General features: G+C 41.1%; 1 protein-coding gene across 2 annotated transcripts in view; it reads right to left on the bottom strand.

Annotated features, from left to right (window-relative positions):
• abat (4-aminobutyrate aminotransferase) overlaps nt 1-18459 on the bottom strand; it is a 183531-nt gene that overhangs the window by 102329 nt on the left and 62743 nt on the right. For both annotated transcript variants that reach the window (XM_063059014.1, XM_063059013.1), the window contains exon 3: nt 1846-1943. In XM_063059014.1, the coding sequence (XP_062915084.1) occupies nt 1846-1943 (98 nt within the window). The remainder of the gene's footprint in view (nt 1-1845; nt 1944-18459) is intronic.

The raw sequence follows: 18459 nt of genomic DNA, 5'->3' as shown, positions 1-18459 counted from the left end.
CTCTCCTGTTACTAACCATCAAGTTGAATACTTCTTCATGTTTCAACAAGGTTAAAAGTTGCTTTACAAATATAACCACCTCTTCATGGGAGAAGATTCCCAGTATCTCCACAAAGTGTGCCCTAAAATCTGCATATGAATGTTAGTTATGATAACAGAATGAAGTTCATTCTGTCAACAGGCAATTTAACAAGTAATTATTCTGGTGAATTGCTGGACTAAATAAAAATGCACGGTCAGTCATAACTTTTGTTATGTTAGTTGACAAGTGTTTGGGGTGGTAGAAACATAGAAACATCGAAAATAGGTGCAGGAGTAGGCCATTCGGCCCTTCGAGCCTGCACCGCCATTCATTATGATCATGGCTGATCATCCAACTCAAAACCCTGTACCAGCCTTCCCTCCATACCCCCTGATCCCTTTAGCCACAAGGGCCATGTCTAACTTCCTCTTAAATATAGCCAATGAACTGGCCTCAACTATTTCCTGTGGCAGAGAATTCCACAGATTCACCACTCTCTGTGTGAAGAAGTTTTTCCTAATCTCGGTCCTAAAAGACTTCCCCTTTATCCTCAAACTGTGACCCCTCGTTCTGGACTTCCCGAACATTGGGAACAATCTTCCTGCATCTAGCCTGTCCAATCCCTTTAGGATTTTATATGTTTCAATCAGATCCCCCCTCAATCTTCTAAATTCCAACGAGTACAAGCCCAGTTCATCCAGTCTTTCATCATATGAAAGTCCTGCCATCCCAGGAATCAATCTGGTGAACCTTCTTTGTATTCCCTCTATGGCAAGGATGTCTTTCCTCAGATTAGGGGACCAAAACTGCACACAATACTCCAGGTGTGGTCTCACCAAGACCTTGTACAACTGTAGTATTACCTCCCTGCTCCTGTACTCGAATCCTCTTGCTATAAGTGCCAGCATACCATTCGCCTTTTTCACCGCCTGCTGTACCTGCATGCCCATTTTCAATGACTGGTGTATAATGACACCCAGGTCTCGTTGCACCTCCCCTTTTCCTAATCGGCCACCATTGAGATAATAATCTATTTTCCTGTTTTTGCCACCAAAGTGGATAACTTCACATTTATCCACATTAAATTGCATTTGCCATGAATTTGCCCACTCACCTAACCTATCCAAGTCACCCTGCATCCTCTTAGCATCCTCCTCACAGCTAACACTGCCGCCCAGCTTCGTGTCATCCGCAAACTTGGAGATGCTGCATTTAATTCCCTCATCCAAGTCATTAATGTATGTTGTAAACAACTGGGGTCCCAGCACTGAGCCCAGTGCCCACTGAAACAACAACAGTTACAGCAAAAATTAACTGGCACCATATAGAGTTGTCAGATAAAGAAGGGATCAAATCTGCCTGTATTAGCCTTATGGTGGGTTTTCTAAGATTGTGTATTAGTTATGATTATGGACATTGTCAACATCTCTCAACACTGATTCATCAGTACACACCGCTGATTTCAGGGACCCAGCCTACAGTCCCACAGTCCCACCACAACAGACTGGGAGGAAAGAAAATAAGCCAAGAATGTCAAAGGGAACTGGTAAAAGTTATGTATTAGAAGCATCAAATCAACAAGCTCTCATCACTCTGTACCAATAGGAAATGCACTCAACTTTAAAACAACAGCCAGAGTTTCATATTTGACGGACTAATAAATCTGAAATACTGAGTCAGCAGATTTATTTTTAGTGGGTTTAAAAATCAATCAGATATGGAAAGTAAGATTCCTTTATACCTGATGGGAAATAGGAAATTGGGTATTATTATCAATTCCCCAAAAAGTAAATTTGTTTCAGAACATTGTAGAATTGACATACCCGAGATCTTGGACCTGGCACTTCTGTTTTCATTAATGGCCGATCAAACTCGACATCCACATCTCCTTTGTTAGCAGGCTGGCTAACGTATCGACATCCTTCACAAAATTAAACAAGACAATGATCACTTAATTTTTTTTACTGTAAAGTTGATCAAAGGACCTGCATTGAGGTTTAAAAAGTGCTACGGAATGGTTACAAAATATATGATTAATGTCATACAATGCTCCTCATTTCAGCACACGCAATTTACTGTTCTGAACCACCAGCTAAATTGTATATAGTATTTTTCTTTCCAAAGAAGTTGTTATAGAGGAGAGGTTACCTTATTTTTGTGAAAAACGCTGAGATTAGTATTGGAAAGAAAAGGTCATTCTGCTTTGGGAGGCTGAAGAAACTTTGACTAAATTGTATTGACACTGATGCCAGCAGCTTAATACCCTGGAGATGAATCAACCTCCAGCGATCCAGTCAGAGAAGACTGCTTCCCCCCTAAGGATCTTACAGTCAGAGGCACAGACAACTATCAGTGACATTGACATTAAGGCATGAACAATGTTCCCTCTAATTTGTAATGGCCAGTGTGCAGAAAAATCTTGTGCTGTGCAATTTTTTGCCCAGTGACAACAACATGTGAGCATTGAATTTTTAAGAGGAAGTAAATCTGAAGCTATTCTAAGGATAGTAAACTACCAAATCCAGTTGTTCAATGTTTAAAAGAAAAAAATACACATCAATGTGTCTTATTTCTCATATATTATACAACAGTATGTAATAATATCATTCTTTTCACTTTATTAAAGTCGTTTGAAATGGTCATTAAGGCATTCTGCTTTAAATGAACTGGCAGTTCTTTTGCGCTTCACGCTGTTTGCTTCTTTGGAATTCGACACAGTGAATCAATAACTTCTTCAATAAAACCGTATAAATAAGCCAGTTCTAAAATCTGCAGACAATTAATCACAAACCCCTCATTGTCAACATCGTCCACATCAGAAACCAGAAACGGAAATGTGATTGTGTAAGATCGTGAAATATACTTAACATGTCGTTGAGGTAGAGGGTGACAACCTTTTGTCTGCAGTTTAAATTCCTTTGTGTGCTAGTACCAAAAGATGTGTGTGTGTGTGCACACCTTAGAGGGAACATCAGGCATGAATCACATCCCGCAGGAGCACAAGCTTCCACAGACTCACATTGGGCAGTCTCTCAAAATAATTTTACGTTTGACTATCAATTGCAAGCCACGTTAGCTTTAAATTTTGAATGTATCAAGGTATGCAGATGTTCATGAATGGGCACAAGGGAAAAATCTCATGAAACCATATATCATCTTCATGATATACCTAACAGCATAACTTCAAAATCAATGATACAGGCAAAATGCTCAAATTTCTTATTTTGATTGTTTTGTTCAAAAAAGGTTGTCTTTTACAAATATTTCATTTGTATCATTTCAAATGTATCATTTGATGCGAAAACAATACTTCATATTTTATGCAGTTATTTAATTATTTAGAAATACAGGACTTAACAGGCCCTCTTGGCCCAACAAGCTGCACTGCCCAGCAACCCAACAATTTATCCCTAACCTAATCGCAGGGCAATTTACAATGACCAATTAACCAACTAACCAGCAGAACACTGGACTGAGGGAGGAAACCAGAGCATCTGGAAGAAACCCACATGGTCACAGGGAGAACATACAAACTTCTCACAGAAGGATTTGAACTCTGAACTCCGATACCCTGAGTTGTAACAGCATCATACTAACCACTATGCTACTGTGGCACTCTAATTAACAATGCTAATTAACCATTTAAGACTGCACTATTCAGTTTGTTAACCACAGAATTACTTCTCAAATGTATATTTGCAATTCAGAAATAAACTGAGGCAACAGGCACCTGTATCACTGAAGACCATGATGTAACACAGTCAATTTCATGAATGATGAACTCTTTTGAGTTTGCTTTATAATCTTCAGTATAATTCCATGATCTCATTTATAACAACTTAAATACACTGGTTTGCATATCCTTCCAATCAATATGAATGATTTTGCGGAGACAGTATCTGTTATATTCTTTCTGTGTCTTGAGATATCTACAGGAATCCAGATCTCACGAGTGCATAATGATGCATTTGGGAAGAGCCAATAAGGTTAAGACATACACAATGAATTGAAGGGTCCTAGAAAATACTGAATAACAAGGGACATTGATGTACAAGTCAAAAAATGTGTGAAGGTAGAAGCACAAATAGATAGGCTCAGAAGGCATACAGGATACACTAGCCTTCATTACTTAGGGCACAGAATGTTACATAAGTTACGAAACAGATTTATAAAACATTAGTGAAGCCAAATCAGTCATATTGTATGCAGTTTTGGCCATCTTATTGTACAAGCATTGCTTTGGAGAGAAGATTCACCAGAATGGTGTGTCTCCTTTATGAAGAGAGGCTGGGTTTGCTTTCCTTGGAGCAGAAAAGGGGTAGTGAGGTCTAGCAGAGGTGAACAAAATTATGAGGGGTATAGAAGAAGTTTTAAATGTTTCCCCAAAAGCAGAGCAGTCTATAATCAGATGGCACAGGTTTAAGAGGTTCAGAAGGGACATAAAGGAAGATTTTTTTTTCACCCAGTGGTGGCTGGAGTTTGTAATACGCTGCCTGAGAGGGTGGCAGAAGCAAAGATACTCACAACACTTAATGATCTAGACAAGCTCTATAATTGCCAAAGCATAGATCAACTGCTGATAAATGGCATTAGTAAAGATTAGTACTTTATTGTAGCCATGGAAAGGGTGGGATGAAGGGTCCGTTTCCCTTTCTGTGCCGTACGACTAAAAATAAACAAAGACATGCTATTTGGATGAGGTATGAGAAAGCTGATGGCACGTTTGTACCCCAAGAAATTCTGGGAAAATTGAAAACAAATTTTAATTTACCAGTGTTTAAAAGGCCTGAGTAAGGATATTTATCACTCTGCTACATCAGTTTATTTAGCTGAAAACTATTAATCCATATTGCACTATAATGAACCCAGAATACCCTTTGAGGTCAATGTTATTAAATGTGTAGAACAATAGAATTAATTTCAAAATGAATTGGTGCACTGCTCATTAAAAAAGTGAACATCTTACTTGAACTCCAACTAGCGTGTGCTATTTGGATAGCAAGGTAGCAGAATGATAAACTTTCTATTTAAATTATCCTTCCTATTTTATTTTTTCTCTCAGTTTTAAATGAACCATAATTTAGTATCCTCCAAGAGGACAACAGCCTTGTCATTGGGTTGGGAAGCTTGCACACCTCAATGACCCAGAGAGCTATGTTTGCCGGAGTCAGGGTCTTGTGCTTCGGGTCTTGGTCCATGCCAAACCCGTCAAAGGCAGAGGCTAGGCTAAGAGTGGTCCACCGGTCTTCCAGGTTTGGGGGTTGAGCTCAGAGCCTGACTGGTCAAAAAACAATTGTTACTGAGGCAGCAATGAAGAATCCTTCTATACATTAAGGATGCAGAATTAGGAAGGATAGCAAATACAGTACTCAAGGTGTTGTATCTAAATGCGTGTAGTATAAGAAATGAGGTGGATGATCTTGTTGCACTATTACAGATTGCCAGGTATGATGTTGTGGCCATCACTGAATCATGGCTGAAAGATGGTTGAGCTGAATGTTGAAGGTTACATGTTATATCGGAGGAATACGAAGGTAGGCAGAGGGGGTGGTGTGGCTCTACTGGTAAAGAATGGCATCAAATCAGTAGAAAGATATGATATAGGATCAGAAGATGTTGAATCCTTGCAGATTGAGTTAAGAAACTGCAAGGGTAAAAGGATATTGATGGCAGATATATACAGGTCTTCCAATAGTGGCTGGGAGATGGACCATAGGTTACAACAGGAAATAGAAAAGGCAAGTCAAAAGGGCAACGTTATGGTAGTCACATTGGAGATTTTAACATGCAGGTCGATTGGGAAAATTAGGTTGGTAATGGATCCCAAGAGAGTGAGTTTGTTGAATACCAGAGATAACTTTTTAGAGCAGGTTGTCGTTGAGCCTACTAGGGATCAGCTATACTGGATTGGGTGTTATGCAATGAACCGGAGGTGATTAGGGAACTTAAGGTAAAAGAACCCTTGGGAACAAGTGATCAGAATATGATTGAGTTCAACTTGAAATTTGATAGGGAGAAAGTAACGTCTGATTTAGCAGTATTTCAGTGGAGTCAGGGAAATTACAGTTGTATAAGAGAGGAGTTGGCCAAGGTAAATTGGAAGGAGCTATTTGTAGGAATGTCAGCAGAGCAGCAATGGTATGTGTTTCTGGGAAAAATGAGGAAGGTGCAGGACATATGTATTCCAAAAATGAAGAAATACTCAAATGGTAAAATAGTACAACCATGATTGACAAGGGAAGTCAAAGCTACCGTAAAACCAAAAAAAAGGGCATACAACAAATTATATACAAACAGAGCTTTCTCGGTTCTTTGCGGGAATGGGACCAGCTCTTGGGGTTTCATGACTGGCCGTTATTCGATATGCCAAGGATGCGGCCTAAGAGATAAGCTCGCCTTTGGAGTTCCGGGATCACGTGGCTCTGGAGTTGGGTGGACTCGGGGTCAGTGCCACTGCAGGAAATTGGTGTGTTGTGGGAGACGAAAGATCAAAAGCAGTGAGCTGGCTGTTGGTTGTGTGCCCAGAGACCCAAATTCTTTGGGCAAGGAGCTTGGAAAAAGTGACGCAATGGACTTTTAACATCGTAAATCAGCGAGTTTTTGTTATGTCTCCTCTCTTGCTGTGAAATGGAGACACCTCTTTCTCCCTTATTAGGGAGAGAAAGAGCCTGTGGTATGTCAAATACTGGGTGAATGAGTAGTCTTTGGGGTACTGCAAGTCTGTGTCTTTGCTGATTCTTTGCTGCACACTTGAGTGCTCGGTGGCGGGAGCCGATGCTTTTATTTTGCTGGTGGGGGAGAGGGCATTGTTGCTTTGCTGCTGCTTATGCGTAGGAGGGGGGAGCTGGGGGGGGGGTTGGCTCTGTGTGGTTCTATCATTTAATTGTCATTCATCCTTTGGGAGCTCTCCTCTGTTTCTGTGGATGGTTGCGAAGAAAAAGTATTTCAGGATGTATATTGTATACATTTCTCTGACATTAAATGTACCTTTGAAACCTTTGAACAAAGTAAAAATTAGTGGGAAGATAGAGGATTGGGAAGTTTTTAAAAACCTACAGAGAGCAACTAAAAAAATCATGAGAAGGGAAAAGATGAAGTATGCAAGCAAGCTAGCAAATAATATCAAAGTGGATAGTAAAAGTTTTTTCATGTATATTAAAAATAAAAGAGAAATGAGAGTGGACATAGGACTGCTAGAAAATAAGGCAGGAGAAATAATAACAGGGGACAAAAAGATGGCTGATGAACTAAATGAGTATTTTGCATCAGTCTTCACTGTAGAAGACACTGTGGAAGATGCCTGATGTTATAGTCTGTGAAGGAGGAGAAGTGGGTGCAGGTACTATTACAAGAGAGAGGGTCTCAAAAAGTTAAAAGACCTAAAGGTAGATAAGTCACCCGGACCAGATGAACAACATCCTAGGGTTCTGAAAAATGTAGCGTTAGAGATTGTGGTGGCATTAGAAATGATCTTTCAAAAATCATTGGACAATGGTGCCAGAGGACTGGAAAATTGCAAATGTCACTCCACTCTTTAAGAAAGGAGGAAGGCAGCAGAAAGGAAATTATAGACCAGTTAGCCTGACCTCAGTGGTTGGGAAGATGTTAGAGTCAATTGTTAAGGATGAGGTGATGGAGTACTTGGTGACACAGGACAAGATAGTACAAAGTCAGCATGGCTTCCTTCAGGGAATATCCTGCCTGATGAACCTATTGGAATCCTTTGAGGAGATTACAAGTAGGATAGATAAAGGGGATGCAGTGCACTTTCAGAAGGCCTTTGACAAGGTGCCACACATAAGGCTGCTTACAAGTTAGGAGCCCATGGTATCACAAGGAAGTTAATAATATGGTTAGAGCACTGGCTGATTGGTAGGAGGCAGCGAGTGGGAATAAAAGGATCCTTTTTTGGTTGGCTGCCAGTGACTAGTGGTATTCCACAGGGGTCAGTGTTGGGACCACTTCTTTTTATGCTGTATATAAATGATTTAGATGATGGAATAGATGGCTTTGTTGCCAAGTTTGCAGATGATATGAAGATTGGTGGAGGGGCAGGTAGGATGCAGAAGGACTTAGACAGGCAAGAAAGTGGCAGAAGAAATACAATATTGGAAAATGCATGGTCATGCACTTTGATAATAGAAATAAATGTGCGGACTATTTTCCAAACGGGGAGAAAATCCAGGAATCTGAGATGCAGAGGGACTTGGGAGTCCTTGTGCAGAACACCCTAAAGGTTAACTTGCAGGTCAAGTCAGTGGTGAGGAAGGCAAATGCCATGTTAGCATTCATTTCAAGAAATCTAGAATACAAGAGCAAGGATGTGATGCTGAGGCTTTATAAGGCACTGGTGAGGCCTCACCTTGAGTATTGTGAACAGTTTTAGGTCCCTCATCTTAAAAAAGATTTGCTGGCATTGGATAGGGTCCAGAGGAGGTTCACAAGGAGGATTCCAGGAATGAAAGGGTTAACATACAAGGAACATTTGATATCTCTGGGTCTGTACTCGCTGGAATTCAGAAGGATGAGGGAGGATCTCATTGAAACCTTTCGAATGTTGAAAGGCCTAGACAGAGTAGATGTGGAAAGGATGTTTCCCATGATGGGAGAGTCTAGGACAAGAGTGCACAGCCTCAGGATATAGGGGTACCCTTTCAAAACAGAGATGCGGATAAATTTCTTCAGCCAAAGGGTGATGAATTTGTGGAATTTGTAGCCACGTGCAGCTGCGGAGGCCAGGTCGTTGGGTGTATTTAAGGCAGAGATTGATAGGTTCTTGATCCGACATGGCATCAAAGGTTACGGGGAGAAGGCCAGAAACTGGGGTTGAGGAGGAGGAAAAAAAGGATCAGCCATGATTGAATGGCGGAGCAGACTCAATGGGCCAGGTGGCCTGATTCTGCTTCTATGTCTTATGTCTATGTCTTATACAGACAGAGACGGAGGACCTTCATTGCTACCTTAAATGTCAGTGGTGTAACAGGCAAGTAATAGCTTAATACACTAAGAAAATTAAGTTTCTTCCAAATGGTTATCAACAGGTTAGAACCATTTCTCAAAGGGATTAATGTTAAAGTACTAAAGAATGAAATGAAACAATGCTTATTTATAGATCATGAATAACAGTACATGCAAGGATTTTTCCTTGCTAAAATTATTAACAGCAATATAATGACTCAGTTATATCATGATGTTATGGGTTTGAAATTTATACCTTTAAGTACTTTGCTGTAGAGAATATCTGTCAGTAATATAGGTTTCCTCTTGGAATGAACGCCACAGAGTTAATGATAGTATAAACAGAAATCAATCCAAATGGCCTTCTTTTCAAGTTACAGAGACACATATAGCAGATAAAGGGCTCCAACGGAGGAATAGAAAAACAGTTAAATTGCTGTACACAACAGCTTTTTCTGTGAAGTGATACCTGCCATAGCAAATTACATTTCTCAGAAACCAGTATACCCAAGACATTACTTGGCTGCTGTCCTGGAAAGCCACATCTGCTAAGTATAATGTTTAAATCAAGGAACAAAATCTATAAACCAGCCAACAGTATACAATATAAGTGAATATGCTTAATTAAAATAAAGTAAAATCGATAAAGTCAAATCCTTTTCCTCTGTTATTTTCTCTTTTTGTGCATTTAGATCTAAATGCATGTAAAATGGAGAATGTTAGTGTGCGATAATACAGGAGGTATTTATAGTAAACAGCAACAGAAATTTGAGGCCAGTTTCTATTTAGGAAATAAGAGGTTATCCCGAGGCCATTCTAGATGTACGTAATTAAAAGAGGTAAAGAAATCTGGAAATGGATGCTTGGATGGCAGGGCTTTAAGACACGATGGCTTCTCTGAGGCCAATCAAAGGTCTTCTTGTCTTTTTTAACCGTTTGTTTTTAATGATTGCAAGATAATGCTGGACATGAAGAACATCAGGTTCTGCAGGTCTAACCCCATCAGCGAGCTGCTCGTTGGCGGAGGAGCTGGACTTGGTATGGACCACGTTACTGCCTGCTATAGGAAGGCATTGGAATTGCTGCACAAAGGCAGTGTACAGTCTAACTGCGACTGATTGTCTCGGATGTTTCCTTTGCGATCGTAACACCCTGTTGGACATTGATAATGTAAAATGTTGCACGTCAGTGTCCCTTGTTTATTGGCGTGACTGACCAGTGGAGGAGCTGCATGGACTCTGTGGTAGTGAGGTCTAGGCCTCAAGCCCCAGCCTTGCCTGTTACAGCAGTCCAGGAGAGGAGACGACAGAGGCGGTGTAGTACCGTGTTCATGCTGGGTTGGGGCTTGGCCCCTCTCATTGATGCTGTCCTCCAAGGTTCGAGCAGTGGAATGACAAACTGGATTGCAGATAACTGAGGACTGCAGATAACTGCTTGTTCTTGCTAATAACATGTTCAACGTTTCGTGCATTCAGAGATTATCTTCTGCACAGCGCTGTTGTAATGCATGGTTATTTGAGTTACTGTCACCCTCCTATCAGCTTGAGCCAGCCTGGCCATTCTCCTCTGATATCTCTCATTAACAGGGCGCTTTGCCCACAGAACTGCCATTCACTGGATTATTTTGTTTTTTGCTCACTCTCTGTAAATTCTAGAGATCGCTGTGTGTGAAAGTACTGGAAGATCAACAGTTTCTGAGATACTCAAACTACCCTGTCTGACACTACCAACCATTCCATGGTCAAAATCACTAGGATCATATTTCTTCCCCATTCTGATGTTTGGTCTAAAAACAAGTGAACCTCTTGACCATGTCTGCATGCTTTTATGCATTGAGTTGCTGCCACCATCGGCTGATTAGATATTTGCATTAATGAGCATGTATACAGGTGTACCTAATCAAGTGGCTACTGAATGTATATAATCTTTGATAGTGGTATCCATATCATGGTTAATTCTTCTTTGAAAACCCATTAACATTAAGAATTAGAACTAAACGTCCATGTATCTATTTAGAAAGCTGGAGCTTAGTATTGTTTAATTGTGTAGATCAATGTGGTCCTAAATAGATAGTTAAGGATGGCCAAAGATGATCTTCGATATATGTTGGTCTACTTCATCACACCCAGAGCAGAAGCAGGGAAGAAATTAGCTTTGGTGCCCTTGCAATGACGTTGATAAATGGTAATTTTAAAGCAGGACTAGACTCTTGACGATTTCCAGGGTTGCTATGGGAATAAGCAGTTGTTGAAGTCATCCAGTTCATCTCCCCTGAAGCAACATGGAAATTTATCAATGCTTCTGCAGTGCTGTACACTACCACATTCTCTTGGACAATCGTAATGGATAATAAATGCTGCTTTTGCCAGAGATGGCCTGATTCCACTATGGTTATAGATGAATAAAAAAGGGATCCCATTACATTTATTTTTACAAGCCACTGCAGATGTTGGAATCTGGATCATCAAACAAAATGCTGGAGGAACTTAGCATGTCAGGCAGCATCTGTGGAGGGAAATGGAAGGTTAATGTTAGGGTCAAGAAACTTCAGCTGAACCGGTCTGAAGTGGGAATGGGAACCATCAGGGGTAAGGTAAATGGCAGCTGGACACAGATGGGATCATCAGCTGTAATGAGATCTCTCCACCAGCTCCACCTCCTCCTCCCCACTTTTTTCTGCCTTCCGTAGGGACCAGTCCCTCTGTGACTTTCAGGTCCACTCTTCACACCCATCTCTCCCTTACTCCTGGCACTTTCCCTCCTCCCTTACTGCTATTCAGGGAACTAAACAGTCTTTCAAGTGAGGCAAAGGTTCCATATTTCTTCTCCAACCTTGTCTACCGCATTTACTGCTCCTGACTTGACCTCCCCTAAATCAGACTAATGGCAAGCTGGGCCACTGTTTTGCAGAACCCCAATGCTCAGTCCGCAATGGCCAACCAGAACTTCCGACTGCCGTCTATTTCAACTCCTCTTCTCAGTTCCACAGCGACCCATCCATCTCTACTGTCAGGATGAAGCCAAGCACAAACTAGAGGAACAGCAACATATTCCCCTGGGTAGTTTACAACCCAAGAATGAATAATGAGTATTCCAATTTTAGGCATCTCCTTTCCCCCACTTCTCTCCTCCTCCTTTTCTCTCTCTCTCTCTCTCCCCATCTCTTTCTTCTCCAGTTGGTCCATTTGATTTTTTTCTCCATTCCCCCATGTCTGAGTCCAACTATCATTCACCTGCTACAGTCTTCCAACACCACCCCACTCTTCTCTACTACCTGCTACAATTTACTTGTCATTTTAAACCATTCCCCTTCTCCTCTTTATGCTGGGCATCTTGCCTTCCTACTCCCAGTTCAGGTGCTAGGTTTCGACCGAAAACGATCAACAATTCCTCCCCTTCCACAGATGCAGCTTTACCCCATGAGTTCTTCCAGCAGACTGTTGTTCCACATCCCAGCATCTGCAGTCTCTTGTGTTTCCATGTTTTGGTGCCAGTTCCCTGTCCTTCTTTGCCTGTCCTTAGTGTGGCTCCAAGCCAAACAATGGAATCAAGCCCCAATTTTAAGACTATAGTTTCATTATTGAGAGTCAGTGCTGTGAAGAGGGAATGCTGCACCTCTGGAGAATGGGTATGAGACCAAATTCTTACCTACTCTTACAGACAGATGTAAAGGTAACCATCACATTGATTCAAAACAGAGAACACAGGGTAAATCTCTACCAAAATTACAAATACAGATAATTCAGTCCTTTTTTGTGTTTGCTATACATAAATTCATGACTGTATTTGCTACACTACAAAAGTTTTGTATAAGAAGTTACAGAAATGTGCCCTTATTTTAGTGTTCTCTCTCAAGGTACATTGATACCTGCATCTGGAAGGCTGCTGGGATACATAAATGGCTATTAAGCAGCTCTAGGCCTTGAGTGCAGCATGGTAACACTCAAAGGAATGGTCCAATACACTTTGCTTTAGTACTGGTGGAGGATGTGCCAACATTGCTTTCCCATTGAATCCAAAAGCATTCCCTTGGGACTTCAGATCATCAGTGCCAAGACCAGAGTGAACCTTACACTGAAGGCTGCTGACTGTTCTCAAGTCCAGCTCTGCCCACCACAAAGCTCTAAATGAAATGCAGCAACATGAGTGGGTGGCAATGGCTGCAAGCCCACTTCTTACAAAGATGTGGCTTTGCAAATTTCACTTCGTGTTCATGATCAGGGTTGTTCAACTAATGTAGAGACTGATCAACTTACTGGGCCACCTGTCCCATTGTTGATGAAGAATTGGAGAGAGTATGACAAGACCTAAACAGGCTGAGAACCTATCTAGGCAGGGACAGATAATTAGATTTTGTTTACATCTTATCATTTACTTTGCGCCTGACAGTTGAGCCTATGAACGGGCCAGAGGGTCAAAAGGACAAGGAGAAGAAGGCACAAGTTTAGGGATAGGACCACAAGAATTGGAAACTTTTGACATACCCCAAGGTGGACCTTGGGAAGTGTTGGAGCTTTAAGTTCTATTTACAATAACATTTACATGACATAGAATGAACATTCTGAGAGTTTAGGGGAATGAGGGCGACTTTATAGAGACATGCAAGACCCTGAGGTGGTATGATAGGTTATGTATTGGTACATTTTTACTAGTGGGAGAATCTCAGATAACTGGATATTGTTACAAGATAATGGGTAGGTCATTTGAAACTGAGATGTGTAGGAATTTATTGTTGCAGAAGGTGATGAATCTTTGGAATTTTCTGTCCTCTACTCCTGCTCCTATTTTTTTGTGCTCTTGATTGAAGCTTCTAATTTAAATATCAAGAAATTCACTGTATGTTGTGTTTACATCATGAATATGATAAAATCATCATGACCTCTGACCACATGACCCTTGCATGCATATATGCAAATATGTCACTTAACTGTGCCCTCTTTGAAGAATGTGTGTAATTACTTTTCACGGATGCACAGTTTGCTTAAAGATTCACTTTGCTGACTGGCTTGCTTAAGTGTTGTTGTCTACTATATTGATTTGCTTTGACTGTTCCTTGGTACTGAGGAACCTGTAAACTATCTTGACACACCTATCTGTTCACTGATTTTGTACCAACATGAGGAATAGATTCACACATGTCAAACAGCTAGGTCATTGGTATAACTTCAATAGTTTTAGGTTTGTCTCTTGCAATGATCATTTCAAGGAAGGGTATTTTTTGCATTTGGAAGGCTGCATCTAGGGAGATCACAGTACTCCAATCCTTGCTGTTTGTGGCAGACTTAAAAGAAGTTTGCCAAGGATATTGCCTTTATGGTCAACAATGAGAAAAGCCTTTGACTGCAAAATCTGATTAATTGGGCAGAAAAGTGGCAAGGGAAATTCTATCTGGTAAATGTGTGGTGATGCATGAAGGGACTTGGACCATGATAGGGGAATGCACAATAAGAGGAACAGATGGGCTTTTCAATGTGTGTTCGCTAATCCTTGAAAGGTGGCAAAAGCAGGCTAACAAGACATATGGGACGCTGTCCTTTATAAGCCAAAGCAAAGGAAATAAGTGCTTGGAAGTTATGCTAGAATAATAAGACAAGTCAGGAAACAGTGTATCTTAACACGAGGAAATCTGTAGATGCTGGAAATTCAAGCAAAACATACAAAATGCTGGCGGAACGCAGCAGGCCAGGTAGCATCTATAGGAAGAAGTACAGTCGGTGTTTTGGTCCTGACGAAGGGTCTCGGCCCGAAACGTCGACTGTACTTCTGCCTATAGATGCTGCCTGGCCTGCTGCGTTCCATCAGCAAACAGTGTACTTTAATGCTTCTCTAATCAGAATTTGCTTTTTTGTCACTGACATAAGTGGTGAAATGTGTTGTTTTGTGGCAGCAGTACAGTGCAGGTATAACAAATTACTAAATTACAATAATAAAAAAAATTGTGCAAAAGAGATTTGAGAATCACATCAAGTTCAGGCCACAACATTAAAGGAGCGATGCGACAGCACAAAAGAGGATGCAGAGGAGATTAAGAAGGATACGGCAAATATATTTTAACCTTGAGAAAAGGCTGTATAGCCTGGGGATTTCTCCTGTGAAACAATGTCCTTGTACCTTTACCTGAAAAACAAGTTCAGAGCTGCAGATCTATTTTAGGAACAAGATTGGAAAAATCTTTATGTACTGTAAATTGAACACTTGGTCAAGACCAAGGGCATATGATACCAAATCTTTACGAGTTAACTGACAGAAATAATTTTGTCATTTCTAACTGAGAATTTGGACTAATGGTCCATGCACACAGTTGTAGTGTGCATAACAAATTGACATTTGTCTAGTTTAAGACGTACTAGTGAACTTTCAAGCTATTAATGATAATGAAACAATCTTGCTGACATCAAATGATGTTGCAAATCACAAGATCTGAGATCAGAAGAAGACAAAAAATATTCAGAAGCAGAGCTATCTCGCAGTTTCACATGTATGGCTTTCATTGACCCTTTCACACTTCCACTACAGATAGTCAATAATGCAATAAGAACAACAGATTGCATTATACATCACATTTAATGACACTGAAACATACCAGTTCTGCTATGGAAACAGTTCTTGTAATGGGAATAGTAACTCAGAGGCCACTAGAAATTACTTACATACAGGAATTTAAATGCCACAGCAACATCTAAGGGATTTGAACTTAATTAATTAAATTTAAAAAAGACTGACTATCTTTGAATCTAGTAAAAAAAAACAAAACACACACAGCTGAAATAAACCCATGACATACTCCACACTAAAATCTAGAATGTTTGATAAAATAATGGGACGCTGTCTGGGAGGCTCATCAAGAAAAAACTTTGATGATTTTGCTAAACCATAGGACCATACATTTCCTGGGCACATTCTCAGATATGACCTGTCACACTGACAGCACAAACCCAAAAGACTGCCAAAAGTGACAAGAATTGGAAAACATCACAGACATACCACATGATCCAAGGTCATATGGGCAAGGCAACTTACAGATGATGATCTTTTCACATTACTCCATGGAAACCTCATTTAGCACATGACGCACAGGCCCTTTGGCCCAATCAGTACATGGTAACCATGGTGCCCAACCAGCTAGTTTAAATTTCCTGTGTTTGGCCCATATCCCTCTAAGTCCTGCCCCTCCATTGTCCTATCCAAGTGCTTTTTAAACAATACGATTGTACCAGCTTCAACCACTTCCTCTGGCAGATCATTCCATATACTCACCACCTCTGTGTGAAAAGGTTGACCCTCAGGGTCCTTTTAAATCTTTCCCCTCTCACCTTAGATCTATGATCCCTGGTTTAGGAATCCCCTACCCTGGGGGAATGGCTTTTATCATCACTTTATCTATGGCTCTCTTAATTTTCAACATTTCTATGAGGTCACCCTTATCCTCCTACATTTCAAGGAATAAATACCTAGCCTGGCCAATCTCTCCTATAACTTAGGCCCTCTAGAACTGGAAACATTTTTATGAATCTTTTCTGCATTCCTTTCAGTTTAACCACATCTTTCCTATAACACAGTGATCAAAACTGTACAGAATTTTCCAAGTGGGGCTTCACCAACAACTTACACAACTACATTATAATATCCCAACTCCTATACTCAATGCCATGCTTGATGACGTCCAGGGTGCTAAATGCCTTTTTCACCACTATGTCTATCTGTGAACCTGCTTTCAATGAACTATGTTCTTGTACTCCAAGGTCCTTCAGTTCATTATACTGCCGAGTGCCCATTTATAGTACAAGTTTGATGCTGGTTTGGCTTTCTGAAATGCTCTACTTCAAATTTATTTGCATTGAAATCCATATACTACCCCTTGGCCCACTTTCCAAACTGATCAAGATCCACCTGTAATCTACAGTAACCTCCTTCGTGATCAACAACACCTCCACATCTTGCCTCATTGATAAACTTACTAATCATGCCTTGTGCACTCGCATCCATATCACTTACAAAAGCAAACATCAAGGGTCCTAACATCGATCCTTGTAGCACATCACCTGTCACTGGCCTCCATTCCGAGAAACAGCCTTCAACCTCCACACTCTGCTTCCGACTTCTGAGCCAGTTTTGAATCCACTTAACTAATTCTCCCTGGATTTCTTGGGACATAATCTCCCAGATCAGCCTACCATGTGGGACCTTGCCAAAGACCTTGCTAAATTCCAAATAGACAACATCCACATCCCTATAATCACCACCTTTTTGATATCTTTTTCACAAAACTTTAAAAGAATTGTCAAGCACAGCTTCCCACACAGAAAAGTCATGCTGACTCCTCCTCATCAGACTCAGTTTATCCAAGTATTGGTAGATCCTGTGCCTCAGAATTCCCTCCAGTAACTTCCTCACTACTGATGTCCGGTGAACCAGCCTCTAGTTTCCTGGCTTCTACGTGCTGCCCTTTTTAAACAATGGAACAACATTAACCACCCTCCAGTCTTTGGGAACTTTGCAAATGGTTAACTGGCTTCTGCAAGATCCTCCACAATTTTCTCTCCAGCCTCTCACAAAGACCAAAGATGCACTCCTTAACCTATAATAACCTTGTAAGGGGAAAGGCTGCAAACACCTCCTGCTGGAAATATGAATGTCCTACAAAACATCCTTACTTGTTTTCCTTACTTCTCAAGCAACCATGAATTTCTCCTGAGTAATCAGGAGAAACATTCATTAATAATCCCACCCATCTCTTGCGGCTGAAGACATAGATGGTCTTGCTGATCTCCAAGGGTGCCTACTCAATCACCAGCTGCACTTTTACTCTAAATATAGTAAGAGAACCTCTTAGGATTCTCCTTAATCTTCCCTACCCGATCCATCTCATAATCTCATTTTGCCTCCTTCCCTCTTCAGACTCAGATTGAGATTCATTTATTTATCATGTGTACATCAAAACATACAGTGAAATGTGTTAACAGCCAACACAACCCACTAGGGCAGCCCACGTGTTGCCACAAATTCGGGTGGCAACATAGCATGCCCACTACATTCACAGAACAACACAAGCAGCGGCAACAACAACATCAACAGCAATAAAATAGCAGTCTCCCCGCTCCCACCTAACCACCCATGCATAGAGAGAGACAGTCCTTCAACCCCAAGACAGGCCGTTTCAGGCCTTCAACCTCCAGGACTCACAGACTCACAGTCATTGGGCCTTTGACTTCCCTAGTGGACTTACAGACTCGCAACTTCAGAACACTGGCCACTGAGTCTCGACTTAAGCTCAACACCTGGGGCTTTGATCTTCGGTGTCAACTTGTTGATGATGGTGAGTGAGGATCCTGAACTCCAGGCCTTGAAATCAGGACTCTCAGATGACAGAGACCGCAGACCCCGGTCTCGCTGACTCACGCACTTCTGTGCTGACTGGCCCTTGTGCCTCCTGCCAGCATGGAGCTCCAATCCTGGAACCCACCATTAACACGTTGATC

This window comes from Mobula hypostoma, chromosome 9 (genome assembly GCF_963921235.1).
Source record: "Mobula hypostoma chromosome 9, sMobHyp1.1, whole genome shotgun sequence".
NCBI lineage: Eukaryota > Metazoa > Chordata > Chondrichthyes > Myliobatiformes > Myliobatidae > Mobula > Mobula hypostoma.
The sequence above is the reverse complement of the archived record's forward strand: the minus strand, read 5'-3'. Positions and strand labels throughout refer to the sequence as shown.